Source organism: Nothobranchius furzeri, chromosome 16 (genome assembly GCF_043380555.1).
Source record: "Nothobranchius furzeri strain GRZ-AD chromosome 16, NfurGRZ-RIMD1, whole genome shotgun sequence".
In the NCBI taxonomy this organism is placed as follows: Eukaryota; Metazoa; Chordata; class Actinopteri; order Cyprinodontiformes; family Nothobranchiidae; genus Nothobranchius; species Nothobranchius furzeri.
The window spans coordinates 60,512,569-60,539,164 of NC_091756.1; the positions used below are offsets into that span (position 1 = coordinate 60,512,569).

Sequence of the window (26,596 nt, forward strand, 5' to 3'; positions counted from 1 at the left end):
CTTTGAGAGTCTAAAATATCCATCATAGGAGTCTTGAAGCACTTCCTTGGTGGAAACAAAGAAGTCCCAGTGGTTGTTGACGATGGTTTTGCTGCATGTGTTTGTTCTGTTTCACTTTTGCTTTGGTTTGCTAATGTATTTTTATTTGTTTTATTATTTGTTCTTTTCGTTTATTAATGCATTTATCTCCTCCTCTGTAGATTATTGTAACAAACCTTCACATTTTAAAGGATGTATGTATTGCTATTTTACACTTCCCAGACCAAAGACAGGCACAATGTATGATAAATATAATCGTTGACACTATTGAGATTTCATTTTTTTATTGAATACATTTTTTTTGTGAGCCATTACTTCAACCCAGAAATATGAGTTGCATGTAAATGTTGGCGACAACATGGAGGAAGTTGAAACCAGAGCATTGAAATACTACAATGGAACTACAACAACGAGCCACTGGTTCAGCTATATGGACAACACATGGGTCAAAATTCTCACGCAGGAAGTAGAAGACTTTACCGAGCTCATTAACATCGTGGTAAAGAACATCAAGTTCACCAGGGAGGATGCCCACAACAACACACTGCCCTTCTTGGACTGTGCTGTGCAAATTTAACAAGACGGAGCCATTGAAGCACAAATGGACGTAATTTTGGGGGGGACAGGGGGACATGTCCCCCCCCCCCCCCCCCTTTTTCCAAAGTCAAGTTTTGACCCCTGCACTTTTTACCATCCAAAAACAATATTACGCTATATTAAAGTGACACTGTTGAGCTCTAGGACCAAGCAGAAAACAACCGTTTGTGTTGAAGCCTGTTTCCCATTAGAGCATACTGTAAAGATACCATACCACCCCCCCCACACACACACACACACACACACACACACACCTGTGTCCCCCCCCCCACTTCTTAAGTGAAAATTACGTCCATGGAAGCACAGAATGTCAGTAATCAGGACAGACATTTCTGTGTATAATCGGGCTGAAAATATTCCCACAAAGATTGAAGGAAAACAAAAGGAAGAAAAACGTATCAATAAATCTCTCTGGAATAGCAGATACTCCAACTGGGCCTTTGTGAAATCAACAGAGAAGTCTGGAGATGAATCCAAAGCAGTGACTAGTAAAGAAAAGGCACCAGGCACAAAGGCACCGTTATCCCATACGTGGCAGGAGTCTCAGAGAAACTTAGGAGAATCTTCTCCAAACACAACATCCCGGTGAACTTTAAACCCAACAGCACCCTCAGACCGAAACTGGTCCATCCAAAAGACAAAACACCCAAACAGAAGCTTAGTGGCGTCGTTTATGCAGTCCTAAGTAGTGAGGACAGTCCAGACTTTTACACTCGGGGAAACAAAACAACAATTACACAAGTGCATGGCACAACACAAGAGAGCGACATCTTCAGGTCAAGACTCTGCAGTCCACATATGGCGCCCTTACATATTAGCTTCGGCACGGTCAGGTACAGGACCGGTACGGAACTGGAATTTGGTTTCACACATAGGTTAGATATGCATTTTCCAGTCCGAAGCGACTCCTTTTTTCAGACCTCCTCCCCAGAGGTAGTGCCACTACGGGCTGAGTGGCCGGCTGAATTTACGCCTACCACCTCCGATTGGCAAGTAGAATCCGCCAGCGGGTGGTTCCCACATTCGCGATTCCTTTTCATGCCGGATGCTGTTAAGTAAACTTTTCTGTCTGTAGCACGGAGCTGCTGCTCAGTGGGAATAGGAGAAGAGAGAGCTGTGCTTATATGTGTGTCCCTGTCCTCTGCATCGTAGCTCTTGCCCTAGCCACCCGACAGACCACTGCTCAGAGGAGAAAGGTGTGTGTGTGTGTGTGTGTGTGTGTGTGTGTGTGTGTGTGTGTGTGTGTGTGTGTGTGTGTGTGTGTGTGTGTGTGTGTGTGTGTGTGTTAGGGCTGTCGCGATTGAGGAACTCCCCCTGCGGTGAGTCAGGGCAGCTCAATATTGCGATATGCGATATTATTGCACCCCGTTTTTATTTATGTACTTAGCAAATTTGTTTGTTAATTACTAAACTCATGGCAATATTTCCTTTGAAACATTGTGCTTACACATTTAAAAAATGTTAGAAAAAAATACATGGCCATTTTTAACACTTTATTGAATGCAGATCAAAGGGCAGTAACGGCATTCTCTGACTGAACTTAAAAACAACATTCAGGAGGTTTAACTTTGAAATGCAAATTTGGCTGCAACATCTAACAGAAATAAAAAAAAGTGCCCTACTATCTCCTCGATCAGCGCGGACTTTACCTCTCAGCATGCGCTGTCGCGAGATTTTATCAAGTGCGGTAATTGCGGTGGCACGTCATGCAGCACGGTGGGTTTCTTAATATCGCGATATATTGTTCTTGCGATTATTGTGACAGCCCTAATGTGTTTGTGTGTGTGTGTGTGTGTGTGTGTGTGTGTGTGTACAGCAACTATCCTATAGGACCAGAAATGGCATTATCACTAATCGTCCGTGTTGGCACCAAAACCCTGTCCTCATATTGTCTACTCCCCGTTTTAGGCTTAGGTGTAAGATTTACACATAAGATGTGAATTGGGTTTTTGTTACAGTTAAGTTTAGTAATACACTGGTTAGGGTTAGGTTAAAGGTTTGGGTTAGGCATAAATGCAGTTACTAAAATGAATGGAAGTCAATACAAATTCCTAACATGGGTAGAAATACAAGATTGTGTGTGTGTGTGCGTGTGTGTGTGTGTGCGTGTGTGTGTGTGTGTGTGTGTGTGTGTGTGTGATATGGCATTGAGATTAAACTATTTGTTTTTCAGCTGGTGATTACGTTAGGTAGATATTTAATGGGGAAAACTGAACGCAATAAGATTAGAATTTCCCTGAAGCTACTTGAGAAATATTTCCGACTGCACCTGAAAGCAGCATTCCGCCTGTGCGGTGGGAGCGTCCCCGCCGCCCCCCTCACTGTCCCGGGTGAAAACTGAGATAGTGAGGGGGGGAAAGGCAACGAGAGGACACACCGAAGAGGATAAAGCTTTATGTATTTAGCTATTCTGCCGTTTTTAGACACTTCAGACGTTTTCTTGTTTCGTTTTCACCCGCACAAATCAATGTGCAACAGTGCGTCCACGTCCAGCTCGTCTGGAAAACGTCGTAAATCTCCCGAATATCCTAACAGTGGATTGCAGTCTGACCGCGGAAGGTTAGCGCAACTAAACTAAAGTTAGCCCGCTTAGGCTAATTTAGCCTGTTTCAGCTAACAAGAAAAAAACACACCAAAAGACAGACTTGTGACAGACGGAGTTACGGTTCAAAGGAGCGCTGCGGCGTCGTTTGTAAGTAGTAATGTATCCTCCCGGGGTTAGTTTCAGGGACGGATGAGAAGGAAATAGTCGACTGGTAAACAGCGAGCTTAGCGTGCCCGACGATCGCGGCTATGTTGGGGTTGACTCGCTGCTCCGGCAGCCCGTGCGAGTCCCGAGGCTGGCCGCACTCGGTGCTGTGGAGGCTCGGGGGCTTCTTCTTCCTGCTGCTGCTGGAAGGCGCCGGATGCCTCGCCAACCCCGGCCACCCCACGACCGTAAACAACAGCCCCGGTATCAACATATACATGAGTGTGGAGGAGGTGAAGAAGTTTTTAGGTAAGAAGGCCCGTCTCCAGCTGATGTTTATGTCATTCACAAGTGCTGGACGCTAAACTCTGCTGTGGTGAAACATCACAATACCTCAAAACTCACACACCAGCATTAGATGCACTCTATTAACTAAACTATTCATTATATCCTCCATGTGTTCTGTCTCACTGGCCAGTTTGATTTGTTGATGAATCAGATTTGTTTGTGTTAACTGACTTTATTTTCTAACTGCAGATGGCATTCTAGGCTTATGGAAAGCACTTTTATGTAGTCCATTAGCAAATGTCTCAGTTAAATAAGAGTGAAGAAAACAGCCTTGAGGCTTTTTAGAAGTTGTGTTCAGCAACAAGCTTTGATGTGTGATCAGGAGTGGTAAAAAAGGAGGGCAGGACTGAACCACACGTTTTACACACTGTTGGGTTGTTTGCACGTTCTGGTCAGGTGTAGTAGCAGAGTTCGGCTGTATCAGGTGTTTTATCAAACCCCGTTTTCCTGGCTGGAACATTGTCAAGTTGGCTAAATTAAACATCTAGTGTTTCAGGCAATGCCACAACTGTGACTGTGATGCTCCCCTGTGATGTTAATTTAAAATGGACTGTTCAGATCTTAGGAAGTGAAGGTCTCAGGAATTAATGTGATAAATTATTTTCTTAATTGTTGTAATTAGCTCTTTGAATGGGCTTTGTTTGGAGATACACAGATTTTGTTGTCATTAGACAGAAGAGCTGCCGGCAGGAATTAAAATGGGAAAGATTTAATGTAATTGTTCAACAAAGATAAATAATACATGAATTAGAGGCCAATCGATATGGTTTTTTTTATGGCCGATACCGATTTTGAAAGAATTTTGTTGCAGATGGCCGATATCTAAAGCTGAATATTAAGGCTGATATATATATATATATATATATATATATATATATATATATATATATATATATATATATATATATATATATATATATATATATATATATATATTAGCAGCACTTTGATTAAGACAGCTGAACACTCACTGTGTGCAATAGAAATTAAATACGTCAACAAATCTGTTAATTTTCTCTCTTCTCATTCGCTGTCTGCGTTTCTCATCATTTTTATGTTTTTTTAAGAATCACAGAACAATGCGCGCTAGGACAGGGATTGAAGCAAAAAATTTTCATCTGACAGAAAATTATTGGGGGGGGGGCTCACATTGTTTACACGCAGCCACTATTCGGGTTTAAGGTCGGTATTCTTGTTTCTGAAAAATTTGGAATAACTCGTTCACATACACAGTGTTTAAAAGTGTGGGTGTTGAAATTTCTCTGAGGTAAAAAAGATGACAAGTATTAAAGTACTCTAGGGGTGTCGGGGGCATGCCCCAACGGAAAAAAATTATAAGACATTTTATATTTAAACGCATCAGTCTGGTGCAGTTTTGGGGGGAAAAGTAGAGTTACAGGCTGGTAGCTGTGTATGATAAAGTATCTACACATGTAGGGTTGTCACGGTATGAAAATTTAACCTCACGGTTATTGTGACCAAAATTATCACGGTTTTCGGTATTATCGCGGTATTTTTTAAACGGTGTTGCATATGTTCAGAAAGCATTGATAGTCCTGTTCTACACAAACTGAAATAGTTCTGAAAAGGTTTAACAGTGTTTATTAAACCTAAAATAACACAAAGCCTTAGCAAAAGTGCAACTTTTCACTAGTAAAGGAACAAATAGCTTATTTTTCTGGAACATGTTACAGTAGTCACTGCAGGTTTAAATGATACAAATCCAAACATTCAAAACATAAACAATATGTAAACAAATCAAAGAAACACCACTTGTTTTCTCATATACTTGTTTTCTTCATTATCAAAATGAAAATCTAAAACTCCAGTCCACACTTGACTTGAGCGCTGTACAAGTCAACCTTAAAAAATATGTATTTAAAACAAATAGCCACTTTAAACAAATTACTAAAATAACTACTACACTATGTAATCAAATCCAAATGTTCAAGTATAAATGGCATTGAATAAGTAAACAAATCAATGACAAGGAACTAATTGTATATTTCTCTTCATCAACAAATAAGATGCTTCATCCAGCAACAGGGTGTCCGTGACACGGTTTAAATGCTGGCAGAGGACGCTGCGGCTGCAGTATTTAGTGACTCGTTGCATTCTCCCTCAGCCAAAAGTCCTCACGTCATGCATTTAAGCTAAAATGCTAATGTTAACTTACCTTGCACTGGCTGTAGAGACGTGGGTGATGGTCACGCAGATGTGCCATTCGATTCGAAGTGTTGCTGCCTTTTGCAGACACTTGTTTCCTGCACGTTCTGCACACGGGATAGCAGTCTTCTATTAACTGTCCCTCAGCGTTTTTCAGAAATCCAAAATATGCCCATACTTCCGATTTAGTCTTCTTTGAGGGCTGTTGGATGTCCTGGGCGCTGCCGTCTCCTCCTTCGGCCATTATTTCAGCTTCAAAGTTTTGGTGCCGTTGCAAATTAAAAAGTGCGTGTGCGCGCCGCGGGAACTTCAGCTGAAGCGACGGTGGCTGGTAAGGGTCATCGCGCCGAAACCGCGGCCACGGTAAACCCACCGAGATAATATAGTTTTTTAAAAACTGGACGGTTATTTTTATTGTCAACTTTTTTACCGAGGTTTACCGCTATACCGCTTACCGTGACAACCCTATACACATGTTCATTATAATGATATATTTGAGTTAACAATGTTTTCCTGTCCTTTCTTAATCCATTATGAACGCAGACTACAGTGAAATCTGCAGATGCATCCATGCTGCTCAGTTCCAGAACCGCACTAGATACCAAAAGAACCAATCAGCTGGCAGAGCTCCATGTTGAACGTGTGAGCTGCAGAACTTGCAAAACTACGTAACTCAATTTAAGGAACAAAGTAGAATCCAGCTGCTGTTATTTATTTGTTGTTGGTGTTTATAGAAACTAAATATATCTGCAGGGCTTTAGACCTCAGACCAGCTTTAGATCATGACCTGTTATTAATAATATCATGTTCTTTACACCATTCTGAGTATTCTGTAATGTTCACAGACATCCAAACCTTAGAAATGAAATATAATCAATATTAAAATAAAAATTATTAATATAATGTTTTCATTCAGATTATTTATCTGTTATACTCATTTACATTTGAAAGTAATATGATTAATAATATTTAATCTTATCTTCTATCATTTGTGGGTTTAGTGCATTCACTTAATATAAATTATAAAATTATAAATAACAGGTCACTAGTCTTGGCATAGAACGTGTTTGTAGGAACTGACGCTTGTTCAGCAGCTCACCTGGTCCACTGACAGGAGAAATCCTCATCAGCAGGTGATCAGCAGAGTGTCATGACTGAACACAGGTTTGAAAAAAACAAAGAGATGACTAAAAACACCGACCTCCGATTGGCCCACCAGCAATTTGGGTCCTGGTTCCGCTCATCACGTTAACTCTCATTGTGATATCAAAGCTTTGTTGGCTCTGTTAGTGATCCACTCTCTTCCTGCCAACCCTCACTAGCTGCTTTAACCTCCAGAGATGGGAAAACGTACTCACTGTCATCATCCCATGTGGATGAAGATCGGCTTTAGAGCTGAGATGTTTTTTCGCACGGTGCGGAGGCTCGTTCCGTCGCCCACACAGTAAAAAAATGCTAATGATGACTTTAATCGTCATTGGCAGTGAGTGAGTTAATATCTGACAGAGAATATGCACCTAATGGTTGCTTAGGGATGGGTACCGAATTCGGTACTTTTTAAGGTACCGACCGAATTCCATAGTGCCGACCGAGCACCGATTCACGTCATTTCAAACGGTGCCTCGTTTCGGTGCCTCGTTTCGGTACCCGTCCTTCACAACGAGAACTTGCCAAGACAGCTGCGCATGCGCAAGAGCGTTATGTCGTTGGTCGCTGCGAGCGAGTTGTAAACAGAGCAGCATGGTAGAAAGAACGCAAAGACATGTGAGAGCAAGTTACCTTTACCCTCTTCAGTCCCCTCTGCATGGTGTGTACAAGTGCAAATGACCTTCTTCACACTGTTAAACATTACTATTCTATTTTTGCCGGACGCCGGAGCACCTCCGCAGTAAATGGACAGAAATCACAACCGCCCAAAAGGAAAGGGAGCAAGCACAACTTCCGTTATTTCACAATAAATCGATAAACAAAAAGCGTTTTTTGTTTCATATGCACAGGTTTAACAACTTTTAACAACTATCAATGGCGGCTGAACTTTAAATGCCCCAAAATAAGCCATAAATACAGTTTCCACTATCAAAGTAGTCACACTGTTGATCCAAACACTGCTGATCTCTCAACACAAATGATGGCAGATTAAACAGTTCATGCCGATGCTTCTCCCACACAACGGGTGTTTGGATCTAACTTCCGCGTTTATTGCTCGGACTGTATCGCAAGATCTCGAAAATCCTGCGCATGCTTGTTTGCGCACCTCAGGTCTCCGCACTGGAGCGGAGCCGTTGTAGAGCGGGTACAGTATAATATGAGTTCGGAAGCGAGCGGGGGCGGAGCGGAGCGGAGGTAGTGGAATCTTGGGGTAACTCATTCGCTGCCAGCCGCTTCCTGATCGCTAAAGGCCTTCACTGCCAGCGTTTCTCACCATTTTTACAGTTTTTTAAAAGAGTGACAGAACGTTGCGCGCTAGGATGATGTCGACACCAAAACAACCAAAACAAAGCAGAGACTCACCTCTTACATCAGGAAGAAGCCGCGTGTTTCAAGCGTTATCCGTTCTTTCATAATCTGTTGTCGAATTGTGATCAGCAGACCCTTTTCTGGTTCGCGTCTCACTTTTTTTTACAGGAACGGCCCAAAACGATCTCCTAATACATGGATGTTCTGCTTCCTGATCATGTGACGTGTGACGTATGCGGCTGAAGATCGGCTTCAGCGCTGAGATGTTTGTTCTCTCGGCATGGGGGCTCGTTCCGATGCCCAAACAGTAAAAAAATATATCTGTAGCAGCTCCTAGCGAACAGAACCAAGTGTCATCACAAGCTGCTGATCTAGCATGATGCTGGTTATGATTTTATGGGTTACAGATGGGTGTTTCGTTTGATTGATGCTCCATGTTTTTATCCCTGCAGGGAGCCATACTAACTCACCTCACTCCTCCCAGTTTCTTCTTTAAAACTCATTAAATCTACTGTCTTGATGCATTTTTACGAACTTCCTCTGCGCTGTGTTTTTGTAGTAAGATACAAACGTTTCAACACTCACTGAGTCCTAGTTCGACAGATATGTTTGTTTACATTTTTGCCGCTGCAAACCTACAGTGTGAGGGAACGGAAGGGAGGGGGCAACGCAATGCTGCGTTCAGGGTATCTCTTGGCTCCACAGTAGCAGCAAAGGACAGCTGGTTTGACCGGCTCTGAGAGGCCTTAATCAGAATTTGCGGATCACATTTGTTTCACGGACATCGACTGTGGAATCTTCTTTCGGTTGGCGGACTGGGCATCGAAACTAGGAATCTAAACTTAAAACTTTGAACGATTCCGGGAAAATCTGACAGTTAGCCCCGGTTCCAATCGATGCCCAACCCTACTATTTTTTTTGTGATCTTCAATCTTCTGTTTATGCCATCAACCAGCTGACTTGATTTTACTAACAAGTGCATAGTGGAAAAATTGGTTGCAGCATCAAGGTTGCTGGTTCAAAACCAGCGGTGGCCTTTCTGTGTGGTGTTTGGTGGTATGTCAGGCTATATGATGACTCAAATTTGTTCAATGGTGTCAACGAATGTGGGACTGACTTTATGTCTCGTTTGTCTTGCTGTCTTTGGGATGGACTGGCAGCTTGTCCAGGGTGTCCTTCACCTGGATATCACTGGAGACGCCAGCTCCACGTCACCCTACTCAGGATTAGGCTGTTCAGAAGATGAATGAAAACATAATTTCTTTCTGCACACATACAATACCTCAAGGCAGCACATCTGGATGGGCATGATGTTTTGTTTGAACACCAGCTTCCAGTATGGTGGTAGAGGGCTGATAGTTTGGGCACTTAGCTGTCAGGGAGGCATTCATGAACTCAATATATCGTCCCAAACTGCATCATTACACAAGACGATGATCTCATGTTAAAGCAGAAAAAATCTTTTCAGCACCCTGAAACAACTGAAATTTATGTTCATTAATAAATGAACAAACCACTGAGGTTCAGTCTGAGACCACACAGAAGACCAGCATGCCAAATTACTGCTGATGAAGGTTGTCATTAAACCCCATGAGTCAACAGCTTGTACAAGTGTTTCACACACTGCTTCTGCGGTTCAGGGTTGTTTAGGCTACATAAATAATGTTGGGTTATTTTTTATTAAAACCAGGTCACCGTAAGAGAAGTCAGAGACAGAGAGGATTAGAGCAATATTATTGTTCAGTTTACTTTGCAAAGGGAGAAAGGTGAAGCAATGATCATACCCGTAAGCCTGGTTCACACAGTCTCCGCGAACAGTCGTCCTCTGAGGGGTTTTATTTACAAAGCACACATACACAAAGCACATCACATCACATTTCTAAACTGCTACGTAGAGATCAGGTGAAAAGCTGTTTAACGTAGGGAGTAAAAACAATGTCACAGCCCCCCATACAAAACCAGGTGCATTCAGTCAACATTCTATTTCCCATGGGAGTATAAACCGATAACACAGAACAGCATGGTCTGAGGAAGGTCGTTATCCTCCCTGTTGAGATGGGAAAGCTGGCACAGGATAACACTTGCATTTAATGAAGTGTAAAGGGTTAATTTACATGTTATTTCATGAACCATGAGACATGAGATTCCAAAGGAAATATGGAATCGACCTTATGGATCTGTGGGTACTTTTAACCAGAAGATTGGGACTTTTTATTGCAGGGATTTTGTAACAACCTTGTATTAACTCAGAGACAACAGAAGAGAGAGTCAAGTTTTAAAAGTTTAAAGATTTATTACCAAACAAATTAAAACTAGACTAACTTTAACACTAAATGTATGGTGTAACTAAGGTGAAGTTAGACGGAGAATGGTGTAGCATGGAATGTTCAGAACCAGCAAATCTGAAGAAACAATTATTTCTGGTGGGAGTGAAGGTGATGTCTTTGTGCTAAGCTTTGATTCGGAGATTCATAAACACATAAGACGCCATTCTGCCGGTCTACGCACCCTTAGCGGAAGTCCCCGTCTAGATCAGGAGGTGTAGAGGTCCAGCTTGGACCTTCCTGGAGCCGAAGCTTGTAAAACAGCCGCGGCAGCCGACCAGTCCAGTCTTTGAGATACTTCCGGGTCACGACAATTTATCGGCATCTAACAAGACCCAAAACGGGGTCGTGATGGTTTAGCTGTAATTCTGAAAGGAACCGTTGCAGCAGGTGGAACGGCAACAGGTTTATCCAGCTTGTCGTTGGTTCTTTTGGCTGAAGAGAAGAGTTACGGATTGGCCACTCCGTCAACCTCTCTAGAACGCTTTGAACTGGCGTTAAAGATGATGTGGGCATAGTTTTATACTTCGGATGTTTTGGTTTATGGTCGAATGAAAAGATGACAGATTTACCAAGCACCACCAAAACCACGCCTCCGTCAGATCTGGCAGATTCTGATTGGATCAGTAAAAGCAATGTGTCATGTTTTAACGCTACGTGAGATCAGTCCTAGTGGAAACATTTAAAGTCATATTACTTATTATATTCTATAGGATTATAATAAAGTAATTAATATTTTCATTTCACAGATTGGTCACATCTTATTATTGACTAACACTTTGTATGATTAGCTTATTAAAAATAAGAGTTCTTTGTAGGGCTGCAGCTATCGAATATTTTTGTAATCGAGTACTCTATCAAATCTTTTATCGATTAATCGAGTACGCAAATAAATTACTCTTTTGCGTTTTTAAACCATTATATCAAATAGCATGTTATAAAATATGAAAGACCTCTTGAAATGAGAAAGCAATTGCCAGTTATTCTTCAAGTTTTATTCAAAATTAGTTTTCAAAACTTCAGCACTTCAACTTTACTTCACAGTAAACAAATGCGAGCGGCTGCGGCCCAAACAGCACCAGAACCGCTCACGGCGCATACGCAAACATGGCTCGCCAGCTGTTTCCCTATTAACACACGTTCGTTTTAATTTCTACACTTTTTGTGTCTCGCACTAACAAGGATTGTCGAAAGCATGTTTGCCGTGGTTATGTCAAATTACACTGATCACAAAACATTTATTTACTTTCTTTTGTTTTCCTCCGCCACTCATAAACACCCGTGTCCTCCTGCAGCAATCCCGAGGGACAACGGACATCAATAACAACACAGTAAAAAGTCAGACGTGTTGTAAAAACTGCTATTTTTAGCACATTTTAAGTCCGACGTGTTGCTACCAGACGTACGGTGTGAGCTGAAACTGAGCGCTACAAATGAAAAAGTTGCACAGTGTCTGCAGAATATATAGAAATACAGGCTAAAATGCATTATCTTGTGGAGGCTCCGAGTCCGCTTGCGGAAGTGACATTTACATGTGGATGTTTCCTGGTCAGGTGCTGCAGCATGGAGGATGTGGTGTTGTGGTCGGCTAAATCCATTTTACAGTATTTATACTGGACTACGTTTTCCGCCTTACAACGTGAAAAATGGTCCCACATCTTTGACATTTTGTGTCTTTTTCGCACTCCACCGGGGTCCACGTTGTCCGCCATGAAGGCTGAAGAACTGCACATCAAACCAGGCGATCAGTAACATTGGAGCACCACAGGGGACTGTACTCTCACCATTCCTTTTCACCCTGTACACCTCAGACTTCCAGTACAGATCAGAGACCTGTCATCTACAGAAACACTCAGATGACTCTGCAGTTGTCGGGTGTATCAGAGATGGACAGGAAGCTGAGTACAGAGAGCTGGTGGAGCGCTTTGTGGCATGGTGTGGAAACAATCATCTGACCTTGAACGTGAACAAAACAAAGGAGATGATTTTAGACTTCAGAAGAAACAGGGTGGAGTCAAACACTGTTTCCATCATGGGAGAAGAAGTGGAGGCGGTTGAGGAATACAAATACCTTGGAGTTCACCTGGACAACAGACTGGACTGGAGAAAGAACAGCGAAGCCGTTTACAAGAAGGGACACAGCAGACTGCACTTCTTAAGGACGCTTAGGTCCTTCAATGTCTGTAGCAAGATGCTGCAGATCTTCTACAAGTCTGTTGTTGAGAGTGTAATCTCTTCAGCCATCGTCTGTTGGGGTAGCAGCATCAGAAGCAGGGACCTGAAAAGGCTCAACAGCCTAATAACAAAGGCTGGTTCTGTTCTGGGGACGACTGTGGAACCGCTGGAGGAGATCATGCAAAGAAGGATTCTCCAGAGAATCAAGAAAATGATGGACAACCCTGAGCATTCTCTTCACAAGACTGTCCGACAACGGAAGAGTGTCTTCAGTCAGAGGCTTCTTCAGTTTGGCTGCAACACTGACCGCTACTGGAGAACCTTCCTGCCAACAGCCATCGTAATATACAACAACTCTTTGATGACTTGATTATTATTATTATTATTATTATTATTCTGAGCTACTACAGCAATCAGTTTCCCTCTGGGATTAATAAAGTATTTTTGAATTGAATTTAATTGAATTGAATGGCTTAAGAGAAAGTTAGGTTGCGTTCGCTACTCGCGTGTGCATTCAGTGCAGTGTGTATGTGCATCACTTATTTCGGTCCGGGTGAAACATGACCCCGGGTGATTGCAAAGCCATGAATTAATTAAACATGAATTAAACGAAGCTTCGGGGCAGAGAATTTGACTCGAGGATTTTTTTGTACTCGAATTATTCGAGGTACTCGAGGAATCGTTTCAGCCCTAGTTCTTTGATTTATTAAAAAGGAAGAGTCCTTTGTCTTCATTCTTCTCTTGGGCTGGAAAGGAAAACACTTTCGAGCAAATGCATGCGAACTTGAGGCCATATCTCATGCAGATTAGTTGTGTTAAGGAGAGGGGGAAAATGTCTTTTAGGTGGAAACAGTCATTTCATTCCGTTACAGAAGCAACAGGTGTTTTACTTAAAAAAGGCAGTTATAATTTTAAGCAGTAATGTCAGCAAAACTAATCTTTCCCTATCAAATAACGGGAGTGTGTTCTGTGTCACGTGGCTGTGTTTATCTGAGGTTGTTTACTTCAGTACTTGCTTTGATACTTCTTAAAGTTTTTCCTCATTTGTAAACTTGACAATTAGAAAATGTTCTTTCTTGTAAACCTAAATGTGTCTTCAAGAATTAAGACCTAAAAACACATTCATAAGTAGACTGCTCCATGTTTAAAACCAAAAACTAAAAAATGTCTTACTTTGCTGTCAGAAAAACATTTCATCTCTCATCTTTCTCTTTAACTGGTCTGGTGTTCGATCTAGTTTGGTTCCTCTTGTTCTGCATCATGATGTTGTTAGTGTTGCGCCAAACCAGAGACTTTCTAGCTGTTTTCTTAAAATCCTGTCAAGCTGTAGGAAATGTCCTATTCTCATGTGTAGCCCTGAAGCTACACATGAACACAAACTCACCTGGCCCAACAAAAGCAAGTGAAGACATTGTCTTCTGATCTGAAGAGCCTGTTGTGGAGTCTTTACAGCGAGTTTCTCTTATAAACTACATAGTCTGCACAATCATTAGGAAACAGTGTTCAGAAATAGTATGCAACCAAATGAAAACCTAAAAACTTAGGTTGTTTATTTGTAGAGGTAATGTAACTGCTCAATTATAACCTCCAAATTCCACTACCTCCGCTCCGCTCCGGTCCGCCCCCGCCTTCCGCAGCCGCTCGCTTCCGAACTCAATTTTTACTGGTACCCGCTCTACAACGGCTCCGCTCCGGTGCGGAGACCTGAGGTGCGCAAACAGGCATGCGCGGGATTTTCGAGATCTTGCGATACAGTCCGAGCAATAAACGCGGAAGTTAGATCCAAACACCCGTTGTGTGGGAGAAGCATCGACATGAACGGTTTAATCTGCCCATCATTTGTGTAGAGATCAGCAGTGTTTGGATCAACAAAGTGTGACTACTTTGATAGTGGAAACTGTATTTATGGCTTACTTTTGTGCATTTAAAGTTCAGCCGCCATTGATAGTTGTTAAAAGTTGTTAAACCTGTGCATATGAAACAAAAAACGCCTTTTGTTTATCGATTTATTGTGAAAAACGGAAGTTGTGCTTGCTCCTTTTCCTGTTGGGCCGTTGTGATTTCTGTCCATTTACTGCGGAGGTGCTCCGGCGTCCGGCAAAAATAGGATCGATTCTATTTTTGCCGGACGCAGGAACAGAGGGCGGCGCTCGGCGCCGCACTGCCGGAGCACGGCCGCAGTAGTGGAATTGCCCTGATTGACTACAACGGGACCGATTTTGCTCCGGCGTTCGTGTCGGAGCGGAGGTAGTGGAATTTGGGGGTAAGAGGAATCATCACATTCTGGTCCATTATTATTGAACCCAATTAATCACTGAGATTGTTGAACACATTTGTTGTTTTGTTGTGTGGTGCAGAAGTAACACATTTAGCACACACTGTGAGTTTGATCCTCGTCTGTTTTCAACACAAAACAGACCTAAGATGTCTGGTAGTGGATCAACAAGCTTGATGCCATAATTACATTTTTGGATTACTGGATTATAAGGCTGCAACTAACGACTATTTTAATAGTCGTCTAGTCACCGACTATTGAAACGATTAGTCCACTAATCGGATAATTATTCAATTTATCTTAAATTTAGCACGAGATTGCTTTAATTGTGTGAGAAATGATAATAAACACAAGAAAGATGGGTACTTCAATGGAAAATGCATATTTTATTGCACTTTGCTGCTGATAGGCCAATTCATACCAAAAGTAAATAAAAATGCCCTGTCTAACACCAATCAGGCACAGTGCTCAGTCAGTATAGACATAAGTGAATAAATAAAATTTAAATTCTTTTGTCAGGCACAGTCGGGCATAACATTAAATCTCTCGTTTTAAAAAGCGAAAATATGTTTAAAAAGATGTACATCCAAAACAAAACGTATTGGCTTTTGTGTTATTTAAATCTTACCGAGGTGAGTCCGACTCTGTTTCATTCAACTGTCCGACGTGCTTTCTCGTTAAGTGTTCATGCATCTTTGAGGTGCTGCCTTGATACGCGAGGACTGCTTTGCAAATAATGCAGGTAAACTTTTTATTCGCCGAATCCAGGCTAGAAGGCTCCCAAACTTTAGATGTTTTGGTACGCGTTGCTGCTGTGTTGGTCGCCACCATATCTGTTAGTTGACGCTCAGCAGAGAAGCCATTGCGCATGTGCGACTCTCGGTAGAGATTGTAATGAAATGAGATTCCTCACTCGGTCAGAAAAAACACGTCTGGCGACAACGTCAACAGTGAAATTCATTGTCGACTATTGCTATTGTTGATATTTGTCGACAACGTTGACGAGTCGTTGCAGCCCTACTGTATTATAATGATTAGAAATAAGTGAATTAAAGATGGCTGCAGTCTCTTGTTGGCAGAGTGTCAGGGTGCTGGTGCTGTTATTTTTTGCACGCTTGTTCAAAGTGTCATAGACCAGTAGAGGCTGTTGTTGTTTTAGTGTCCAGGAAACAGCAGAGAACGTCTCAGCTAGTAGAAGCTAACTGTTAGCATTAGCAACTCCATACCACTGCAGAACTCCTTCAGACTTGTGGTATTTGTGGAGATTAGGGCTGGGCAATAAATCGAACGTTTATCTTTATCAAAATTTCTGATTCTTATCGAGATTATTTTTCCCATGAATGAAAAGATGTGTGTAGTTTGGCAACAATCATGTCCCTTTAAGAAGCTGTATTACCTTGAGTCGCGTAAAAATGTGACTCAACGGAATACACGTGACAGCCCCATCTAGTGGACAACTTTTGTTTCTGGGCATACCTGTAGTTATCGTCCATTTATCGTTATCGAGGTGAAATTCTCTATATATCGTGATATTGATTTTGCCCAGTCCTAGTGCAGATAAAACATCAACATTGCAAAAAAAATTTGAGTCCGTGGTAGAGTCACGTTGCTGTTTTCCAATCTAAGGTAAGATGTCCAAATACCAGGAAATAAGACTCCAAATTCTGCTGTGCTAAGCTAATTTCTCCACCAGCTCACTTCTACATTCTTAAACTGGAGCATTTGAGCTCCCCCCCCCCCCCCAGAGAACGACGTACAAGGCATTCATTCCTACTAGAGACCACTGCAAATGTATTAAAAATACAAGTAAAGTTGACCTTTGAGATTGAGGATTTGCAGAAATCAAACTTCTCTCAGATACTCTAACTACTGTCAGATGGTTTGCAAAGCATTTGTTTCTGTCTTTTTAAAGATTCCGAATCAACCAAGATGTTTTAGTCCAGTATAAAAGTGTACTTCCGAAACAGGAAAGAGAGATAGCACTCAGTGGATTTTGTGTGGTTTTAAAGCAGGGAAGCTTGATAATTTTACAAAACAGCCCGATTCTCTTGAGCTAGGAAGATGTCATGCCTGAACTCAAACAGGCTTTTTTTGTACACACAGTCCGCTAGTCTTTGCAGCATCCCTGATCGCTTTTCCATATGACTAATGGCTTTGGAGCTGTCCACCTCTAGGATACATCCCAGGCCTCCATTTTTCAATCATCTTTGACTGAAGACCACCATGACCACCAGGACCAAAATTCCTGTTGCAGCTGCTCAGCTCTAACTCGGTAATGAAATTTTAGAGTTGAAAGTTTTGTTTTTTACAACTTGGTAGGATGGGTAGTGTTGTGACACTTCAGGAATTTTGAAATGCATTGGGTATTTAAAATATGCTGTACATTGACTGGATCTATCAGGAAATTAGTTGTTTTTTTATATTAGAAGACATGGAAACCAGTAAGTGTTTCTAAAACTTTAATAAATCACAATGTGAAATTTTGAAATAATTAGAGAGTAATCAGTCATTTGAGTTTTCTTTAACAGTAAAGTTTGCTCAGAAGTAGAGCACTCATGTCGAAAGAAACATTAGATTTTTGATTTCAGACTGGCTGGTCACAGATAACTTTGACCTTGGTGAAAAATGGCCACTACAATCAGTAGTGAATTAGTGTTGCATCTCTAATTAATGATATGTAAAGTACACTTTTGGCTACCAGATGTTGGAACTCCACCTCTTTTTAATCTACAGAAAAGCTGCTCAGTGTAATAAAATCATCAATGTGTCCGTAGAGTTCCCTGAAACAATTTATTGGAATTGTCACATAAAATACATTTGTAAGTCATTTTTAAACCAGGCTGTTGTAAATGATTGTGCATTGTTAAAAGGAGAGAACAGTGCCAGGCATTCCCTTTCCTAACTAGTTAGCATTGCTACAGAGGAAATAGAATATAAAAGACTTTGTTGATCCCACAGTGGATAAATTCACATGTTACAACAGCACAAACACTTAATAAAATAATTAGAAGAAAAATAATAACAAAGGTGCATGTAAATACACATAGGCAGTAAGCTATTATTGCAGCGTTGCATTACCAGACTTGTTTTTTATCGATTCTCTGTTGAAAACTACTGTTGTTTGTAGGGATGTCCCGATCCGATCACATGATCGGAAATCGGCCCCGATCACGTGGTTTCAGACTGATCGGGACTCGGGCTTTACTTCCCGATCCGGACTCTGAAACTGGGTTCAAATTACAGGAGAGCAACTTGGTTCTCCTTAAAGGTTGTCAGGCTCCCCTGATGCCCTTACACACCCAGAAGGAGCACAAAAAAGATCCAGTTTCTACCTTTATTATGTGGACTAGCGGGGATTCTTTTGAGCAGGAATGTAGAGAGCGGCAGACAGACCGCTGATTATTCATGAACTCCAGCTGCGTTCTGCACACGGCCACAGTCACATTTTCTAAGTTTCTAAGTGGCGTCACCAAAAAATATATAATTAACACACAGTCATTCGTGTCGGTTCATTTTCTCTCTGGTAAGTTCTGTCTGTATTTGAGCATGACGTGTGGACGCGCTCGCGCTGCAGCGCTCGTCACTGGCGCAGCACAGCGCATACTCTGCTTTTTTTGCGGTCAACATATCGATTAGATCTGCTAGTTAAAAAGTTACCTGTGAGGTGAAAAAGAAGGAAGCAGGCAGGAGTTTTTCTGGAGGACTGGGAGATGCAGGAAGATCAGAGACAGACAGGACAGGAAGGTCAGAGACAGACAGGAAGATCAGAGACAGACAGGACAGGAAGATCAGAGACAGACAGGACAGGAAGATCAGAGACAGACAGGACAGGAAGGTCAGAGACAGACAGGACAGAAAGATCAGAGACAGACAGGACAGGAAGGTCAGAGACAGACGGGACAGGAAGATCAGAGACAGACAGGACAGGAAGGTCAGAGACAGACGGGACAGGAAGGTCAGAGACGGATGGGACAGGAAGGTCAGAGACAGAGAGGACAGGAAGGTCAGAGACAGACAGGACAGGAAGGTCAGAGACAGACGGGACAGGAAGGTCAGAGACAGACAGGACAGGAAGATCAGAGACAGACAGGACAGGAAGGTCAGAGACAGACAGGACAGGAAGGTCAGAGACAGACAGGACAGGAAGGTCAGAGACAGACAGGACAGGAAGGTCAGAGACAGACAGGACAGGAAGATCAGAGACAGACGGGACAGGAAGGTCAGAGACAGACGGGACAGGAAGGTCAGAGACAGACGGGACAGGAAGGTCAGAGACAGACGGGACAGGAAGGTCAGAGACAGACGGGACAGGAAGATCAGAGACAGATGGGACAGGAAGATCAGAGACAGACAGGAAGATCAGAGACAGACAGGAAGATCAGAGACGGACGGGACAGGAAGATCAGAGACGGACGGGACAGGAAGGTCAGAGACGGACGGGACAGGAAGGTCAGAGACGGACGGGACAGGAAGGTCAGAGACGGACGGGACAGGAAGATCAGAGACGGACGGGACAGGAAGATCAGAGACGGACGGGACAGGAAGGTCAGAGACAGACAGGAAGATCAGAGACAGACAGGACAGGAAGATCAGAGACAGACAGGACAGGAAGATCAGAGACAGACAGGACAGGAAGGTCAGAGACAGACAGGAAGATCAGAGACAGACAGGACAGGAAGATCAGAGACAGACAGGACAGGAAGATCAGAGACAGACAGGACAGAAAGATCAGAGACAGACAGGACAGGAAGGTCAGAGACAGACAGGACAGGAAGATCAGAGACAGACAGGACAGGAAGGTCAGAGACAGACAGGACAGGAAGATCAGAGACAGACAGGACAGGAAGGTTAGAGACAGACAGACAGGACAGGAAGATCAGAGACAGACAGGACAGGAAGGTTAGAGACAGACGGGACAGGAAGATCAGAGACAGACAGGACAGGAAGGTCAGAGACAGACAGGACAGGAAGATCAGAGACAGACAGGACAGGAAGATCAGAGACAGACAGGACAGGAAGATCTGAGACAGACAGGACAGGAAGGTCAGAGACAGACGGGACAGGAAGGTCAGAGACAGACAGGACAGGAAGATCAGAGACAGACAGGACAGGAAGGTCAGAGACAGACAGGACAGGAAGATCAGAGACAGACAGGACAGGAAGGTCAGAGACAGACGGGACAGGAAGACCAGAGACAGACGGGACAGGAAGACCAGAGACAGACAGGACAGGAAGGTCAGAGACAGACAGGACAGGAAGGTCAGAGACAGACAGGACAGAAAGATCAGAGACAGACAGGACAGGAAGGTCAGAGACAGACAGGACAGGAAGGTCAGAGACAGACAGGACAGGAAGATCAGAGACAGACAGGACAGGAAGGTCAGAGACAGACAGGACAGGAAGATCAGAGACAGACAGGACAGGAAGGTCAGAGACAGACAGGACAGGAAGATCAGAGACAGACAGGACAGGAAGGTCAGAGACAGACAGGACAGGAAGATCAGAGACAGACAGGACAGGAAGGTCAGAGACAGACGGGACAGGAAGACCAGAGACAGACGGGACAGGAAGACCAGAGACAGACGGGACAGGAAGACCAGAGACAGACGGGACAGGAAGACCAGAGACAGACGGGACAGGAAGATCAGAGACAGACGGGACAGGAAGATCAGAGACAGACAGGACAGGAAGGTCAGAGACAGACAGGACAGGAAGGTCAGAGACAGACAGGACAGGAAGATCAGAGACAGACAGGACAGGAAGGTCAGAGACAGACAGGACAGGAAGGTCAGAGACAGACAGGACAGGAAGATCAGAGACAGACAGGACAGGAAGGTCAGAGACAGACAGGACAGGAAAACAGGAAATTAAAAACCAAGAAAACAAAACAAAGTTCTTAAAAAATTAAATGTAGGTAGAGTGATCCCACTACACGTGTGTACCTGTATGAAGCAATAACCTATCAGCATGTAGTATTTATATATTTAGTAGTATTTATATAGTTGATACAATCCAGATCATCATCAAAACTCCGTCCCATGCCCAGGGGCGTATCTAAGCATTTTGGGGGCCGAGGTAAAATAGACCCCTGCCAGGTATTTTAAGTTGAAGGGCTCTCTTTTTTTATATTAGACTTTTTATATTTGCAATAAAGTCCAAAAGTGAAGATTTTATGTTATTGATTGATTGTTCAAGCTACCTCACAGAAGTGATCTGTTGTTAAAAATTAAAATAAAAAGCAAATTAAATAAAAAATAAGAACATTCTGGAACTATTTCTTCATTTTCTTTATTGTAATTTTTTTTTATTTTATGTATCGAAAGTATCAGATCGGGACTCGGTATCGGCAGATTCTCAAAATCACATGACTTGGACTCGGACTCAAGGGCAATAAAAACCTGATCGGGACACCCCTAGTTGTTTGTTTTTTGTCAGACTTGTAAGAATGAAAATATGACCACACTGGTGATGTACTGTAACCTTTTTTCAGGACAATCTTTTCCATCGCTCCTTGCTGCCACATCTTGTTTAAATCGCATTGCTATTTGTCTAGGTTTGAGAGGGAAGGGCTTGGTGACAGAGCGTTCTTGGGTTTGTGTTTTTGATTGGTTGGTTGTAAGTAATGACTCTAGTATGAAGCTACCCGGTAGGCTATAATGAACTAAGGAAACTTTTATTGAAGTATTTATTGATCAATTTATGTTTCTATTGAACCACATGTGATCGATATATACCATTATTGAATTATTGTCCAGCCCTAATTGAACACATACTAAGTATTGCATTAATGTTCTTGTGCACCAGGACAGTGCCTGTACCAGTTAAACTGAGGAGTTAAACTGTTACTGCAGAGGAGATGTATGACCTACAATAAATTTTAAATGTGCTTTATAAATAAATTATGGTATGTTATGGTAGCATTCTGTTTTAGAATACAGCAATCATAAATAATACAGCCACAGGAAAGACAGGAAAATAACGCTTTACTATTTACTATTTCTCCACAAACACAGGGTTTCCCTTACATAGGCGTAGCTGTGGCGGCCCGCCACGGCTGATATCCCACCGCCACGCCTACAAGATCCCAAGTTTTTTTTTTTTTTGGCGCTGTTTCCTGAAGAAGCAGCGAGAACTACTATGTTGTCGCTTGTGATCACAGCCGGCGGGCAGCAAGGAGCAGGCAGGGCAAGGTGCAGTTACAGCATAAGTTACTGAGTTTAAAATTAGAAAGGTAGCAGTGGATATAATGCTTTTTGTTTACATGTTTCAATAGCATTAAGATAAACGAGTGTTGACGATCTTGACAGGGTTTCCTCCCCCCACCATTATTCATATGTAAAATTTATTTTTTCATGTCTGACTTTAATAGCATCTAAAACTGTATTACGGCGTGAGCGCAACAGCGACAACTTAAGATCGATGTGTGAGCAGCGTGAGAGGTCGAGTGTTTTCATCTGAACCCTTAAAACCTCCAGCAGGCTACGTTGCACTATTGATGTGTTAGCGCGCGGCGCTAACAACCTAGCAACGTGACATGTCTCGGAGAAAGCGTAAAAACACGTTGGACACTTCTTCTGAAGCGGGAAAATAACACTTCTTAACTCATTCACTGCCATTGACGACTAAAGTCGTCATTTTAGATCCAACAGTTCACTGCCAATGACGACTAAAGTCGTCATTTGCATTTTTTTACTGTTTGAGCATCGGAACGAGCCCCCGCGCTGAGAGAACAAACATCTCAGCCCTGAAGCCGATCTTCATCCGCATACGTCACAGATCACATGATCAGGAAGCAACACATCCATGTGTTAGGAGATCGTTTTGGGCCGTTCCTGTAAAAAAAGTGAGGCGCGAACCGGAAAAGCGTCTGCTGATCACAATTCGAGAACGGATTATGAAAGAACGGATAACGCTCGAAACACGCGGCTTCTTCCTGATGTAAGAGGTGAGTCTCCTCTTTGTTTTGGTTGTTTTGGCGTCGACATCATGCTAGCGAGCAACGTTCTGTGACTCTTAAAAAACAGTAAAAACGGTGAGAAACGCTGGCAGCGAAGGCCGTTAGTGATCAGGAAACGGCTGGCAGTGAGTGAGTTAAACAGAGCACGACGTCGCCTCGGCTCGTTCACGGCCGAGCCGGACTGAGCTCGATAACATTGACCAAGCACAGCCACTGGGTCGTTGGAGCTGCCCCGTGACTGCCTGATGGAAAACCAGCGGGTTTCATCAGACTCGTAAAGTTTCTTGTTTTTGTTGGGGACCCCCTGTATTTTACCGCTCCCTCCTGCAGTCTTCCCCTATTAAAATTTAAAATGATTCTGTAAATCCGTGTATCAATAGAAACAATCTCTGCCTCTGCCAGCTGCAGTAAATGTAGTCTCCAAATAATAAATAAGAGGTGCATTCATCTGTGTATCTCCTTCGATCCGCATCAGTGATATTCTCAGCACCAAAACATGAAGCAAAGAAACCTGAGTTGATTCCTGAGTTTATGTTAGTAATTTTATTCATTAGGTGCATCTAACCTGTCCTATTTTTCTCTGAAATGAGATCAAATCTGTGCTTCTATGGGTTGTCTCCTCTCTGCACTAGAAAAGTTTACTTTACTTTGTTTAGAGACATGTCATAATCCCCCCCCCCCCCCCCGATTAATTCAGCTTTTGTCTCTCTCCGCATCCCTCCTAGTGCACTCTTTAAGCCAAAACTCTGAAATTTCATACTGTAATTTCATCTCCTTCCTTTTTTAATTTCTCTCCCTCACTATTTCAACCTTAAGATTAATCTGCAAGCGTAACACGTCAGTTGTTATCAAATTACCAGAAAAATCATGTTCTTTGATCCATCTCCTGATAATTTCCTAATTTCCTGGATGTTGCTTTTCCATAAATGCACAATCTTCACTCAAGGGTGTTTGTGAGGCTTTATTTCCCATTTTTAAATGTTACACCGTCTTTCTTCGGCATGAGATCAGATTTAGGCTTACGGATCTGCCCTTCAACTGTATTCTAATACAGCGAGATCCGATTTACGGCGTATCCTCCAACCTGTTTAAAAATCTGACCACCGATACGTCAGACGGATGTTTAAATGAGTTGCGATATCCTTTCTACAAGGATAAGGCAAGTCCAGGCACACTCATTCATCCAAACAACAATTAAACGACAACGTTTCAGACAAACAAACAACAACAGATAACTAGAGCACGTTTCTATTTCTCCGGCTAAAATGCTGAAAACCAAGCCAAATACAGACAGCATTCAAGGAACCTGTCAAAACCATCCTATTCAGGGCAGACGTCACCACTTTAGAACCTCATAGTCGTGCTGCGGACACGTGTAGTCAATAGTTTTGCACTTTAGTGCATTTTAGTTAAAATCTTTATTTTCTCCCCAAAACTGTCAGTGTTGTGCTGTTGTCAGGTAAAAACTCAGCACTGCATTTGAATTTAAATCTGCCATCGCTATTGGCTAAGAGGTACCCTAGAATGTTAAGCTTGGTTTATGCTTGATGCATTCACTTTCCGCTTGGTGATGCGGCTCGCAGATGGAACGCGCTTCACAACTCGCAGCGTTTATGGTTCATGCGGCTCGTCTCTGCAGTGAGCCAATATTCTCCCAAACTGTAGGGGGCAGCATGGAGCGCTACGGCATGCATCCAACACTACACCATAGTAGAAGTAGAAATTACTGTTGTTTACAACATGGCATTCCAGCATTTTTTAACAGCGTCCTCGTCTTTTCCGACAGTGCGAGCTATTTCTCTCCAAGAATTATTAAGAACATGTTGATCACGGTGATCTCTGAGAGCTGAATCATACAAATGTCTGTATTTACGAACCTCTGCCATACTAGTTCTTGCCGGTCCGCCATGTTTTTCCGCGTCCGACCTTCCGCGTGGTTAGAAAATTCCCTAGGTGCGCGTTGCGGAATTTTGGGCCGTGCGGAGGCGCGGTTGAGGGACGTGGTTGTTAAAATTATGCAGTTTTGCCGCGCGGAGCCTGTACCACATGATATCACAATGTCTTTGTGAGTAGGGTTGTCACGGTATGAAAATGTAACCTCACGGTTATTGTGACCAAAATTATCACGGTTTTCGGTATTATCGCGGTATTTTTTAAACGGTGTTGCATATGTTCAGAAAGCATTGATAGTCCTGTTCTACACAAACTGAAATAGTTTTGAAAAGGTTTAACAGTGTTTATTAAACCTAAAATAACACAAAGCCTTAGCAAAAGTGCAACTTTTCACAAGTAAAGGAACAAATAGCTTATTTTTCTGGAACATGTTACAGTAGTCAGTGCAGGTTTAAATGATACAAATCCAAACATTCAAAACATAAACAATATGTAAACAAATCAAAGAAACACCACTTGTTTTCTCATATACTTGTTTTCTTCATTATCAAAATGAAAATCTAAAACTCCAGTCCACACTTGACTTGAGCACTGTACAAGTCAACCTTAAAAAATATGTATTTAAAATAAATAGCCACTTTAAACAAATTACTAAAATAACTACTACACTATGTAATCAAATCCAAATGTTCAAGTATAAATGGCATTGAATAAGTAAACAAATCAATGACAAGGAACTAATCGTATATTTCTCTTCATCATCAACAAATAAGATGCTTCATCCAGCAACAGGGTGTCCGTGACACGGTTTAAATGCTGGCAGAGGGCGCTGCGGCTGCAGTATATAGTGACTCGTTGCATTCTCCCTCAACCAAAAGTCCTCACGTCATGCATTTAAGCTAAAATGCTGATGTTAACTTACCTTGCACTGGCTGTGGAGACGTGGGTGATGGTCACTCAGATGTGCCATTAGATTCGAAGTGTTGCTGCCTTTTGCAGACACTTGTTTCCTGCACGTTCTGCACACGGGATAGCCGTCTTCTATTAACTGTCCCTCAGCATTTTTCAGAAATCCAAAATATGCCCATACTTCCGATTTAGTCTTCTCTGAGGGCTGATGGATGTCCTGGGCGCTGCCGTCTCCTCCTTCGGCCATTATTTCAGCTTCAAAGTTTTGGTGCTGTTGCAAACTAAAAAGTGCGTGTGCGCGCCGCGGGAACTTCAGCTGAAGCGACGGTGGCTGGTAAGGGTCACCGCGCTGAAACCGCGGCCACGGTGAACCCACCGAGATAATTTAGTTTTTTAAAAACTGGACGGTTATTTTTATTGTCAACTTTTTTACCGGGGTTTACCGCTATACCGGTTACCGTGACAACCCTATTTGTGAGCCTGTGTGTGTGTGTGTGTGTGTGTGTGTGTGTGTGTGTGTGTGTTAGCGGCTCCGCCCTCTCGGTCTGCTAGGCAACAGCATTTGTTGCATTTCTCAAACAGGAAGTGGGAGTGGAGTAATACTCTGTTAGGGGGTGACTTGCTCTTTAAAGACATCTTAAGGTTAAATTCCAACATGGACTTTTGCAGATCTGTTGCAGTCCCTCCTCGTGCACCAGACGACCAGACGTAAATAAAATGTGTTGAAAATCCTTCTTATAAGGTCAAGTTATAATTACAAAATCCCA

At 42.6% G+C, this 26,596-nt stretch overlaps 2 protein-coding genes across 4 annotated transcripts in view; both read left to right on the forward strand.

Annotated features, from left to right (window-relative positions):
• The first annotated feature begins 3,218 nt into the window (after window positions 1-3,218).
• The window catches only part of ryk (receptor like tyrosine kinase), a 74,193-nt gene continuing 50,815 nt past the window's right edge, over window positions 3,219-26,596 (forward strand). For all 3 annotated transcript variants that reach the window (XM_054749661.2, XM_070545887.1, XM_054749662.2), the window contains exon 1: window positions 3,219-3,634. In XM_054749661.2, the coding sequence (XP_054605636.1) occupies window positions 3,430-3,634 (205 nt within the window). In that variant the 5' untranslated portion in view covers window positions 3,219-3,429. The remainder of the gene's footprint in view (window positions 3,635-26,596) is intronic.
• LOC139063505 (S-antigen protein-like) lies at window positions 17,502-20,054 on the forward strand. The gene is made up of 3 exons (XM_070545467.1): window positions 17,502-17,511; window positions 18,724-19,241; window positions 19,290-20,054. Exons 1-3 carry the CDS (start codon window positions 17,502-17,504, stop codon window positions 19,920-19,922), a joined length of 1,161 nt encoding a protein of 386 aa, XP_070401568.1. The 3' UTR covers window positions 19,923-20,054.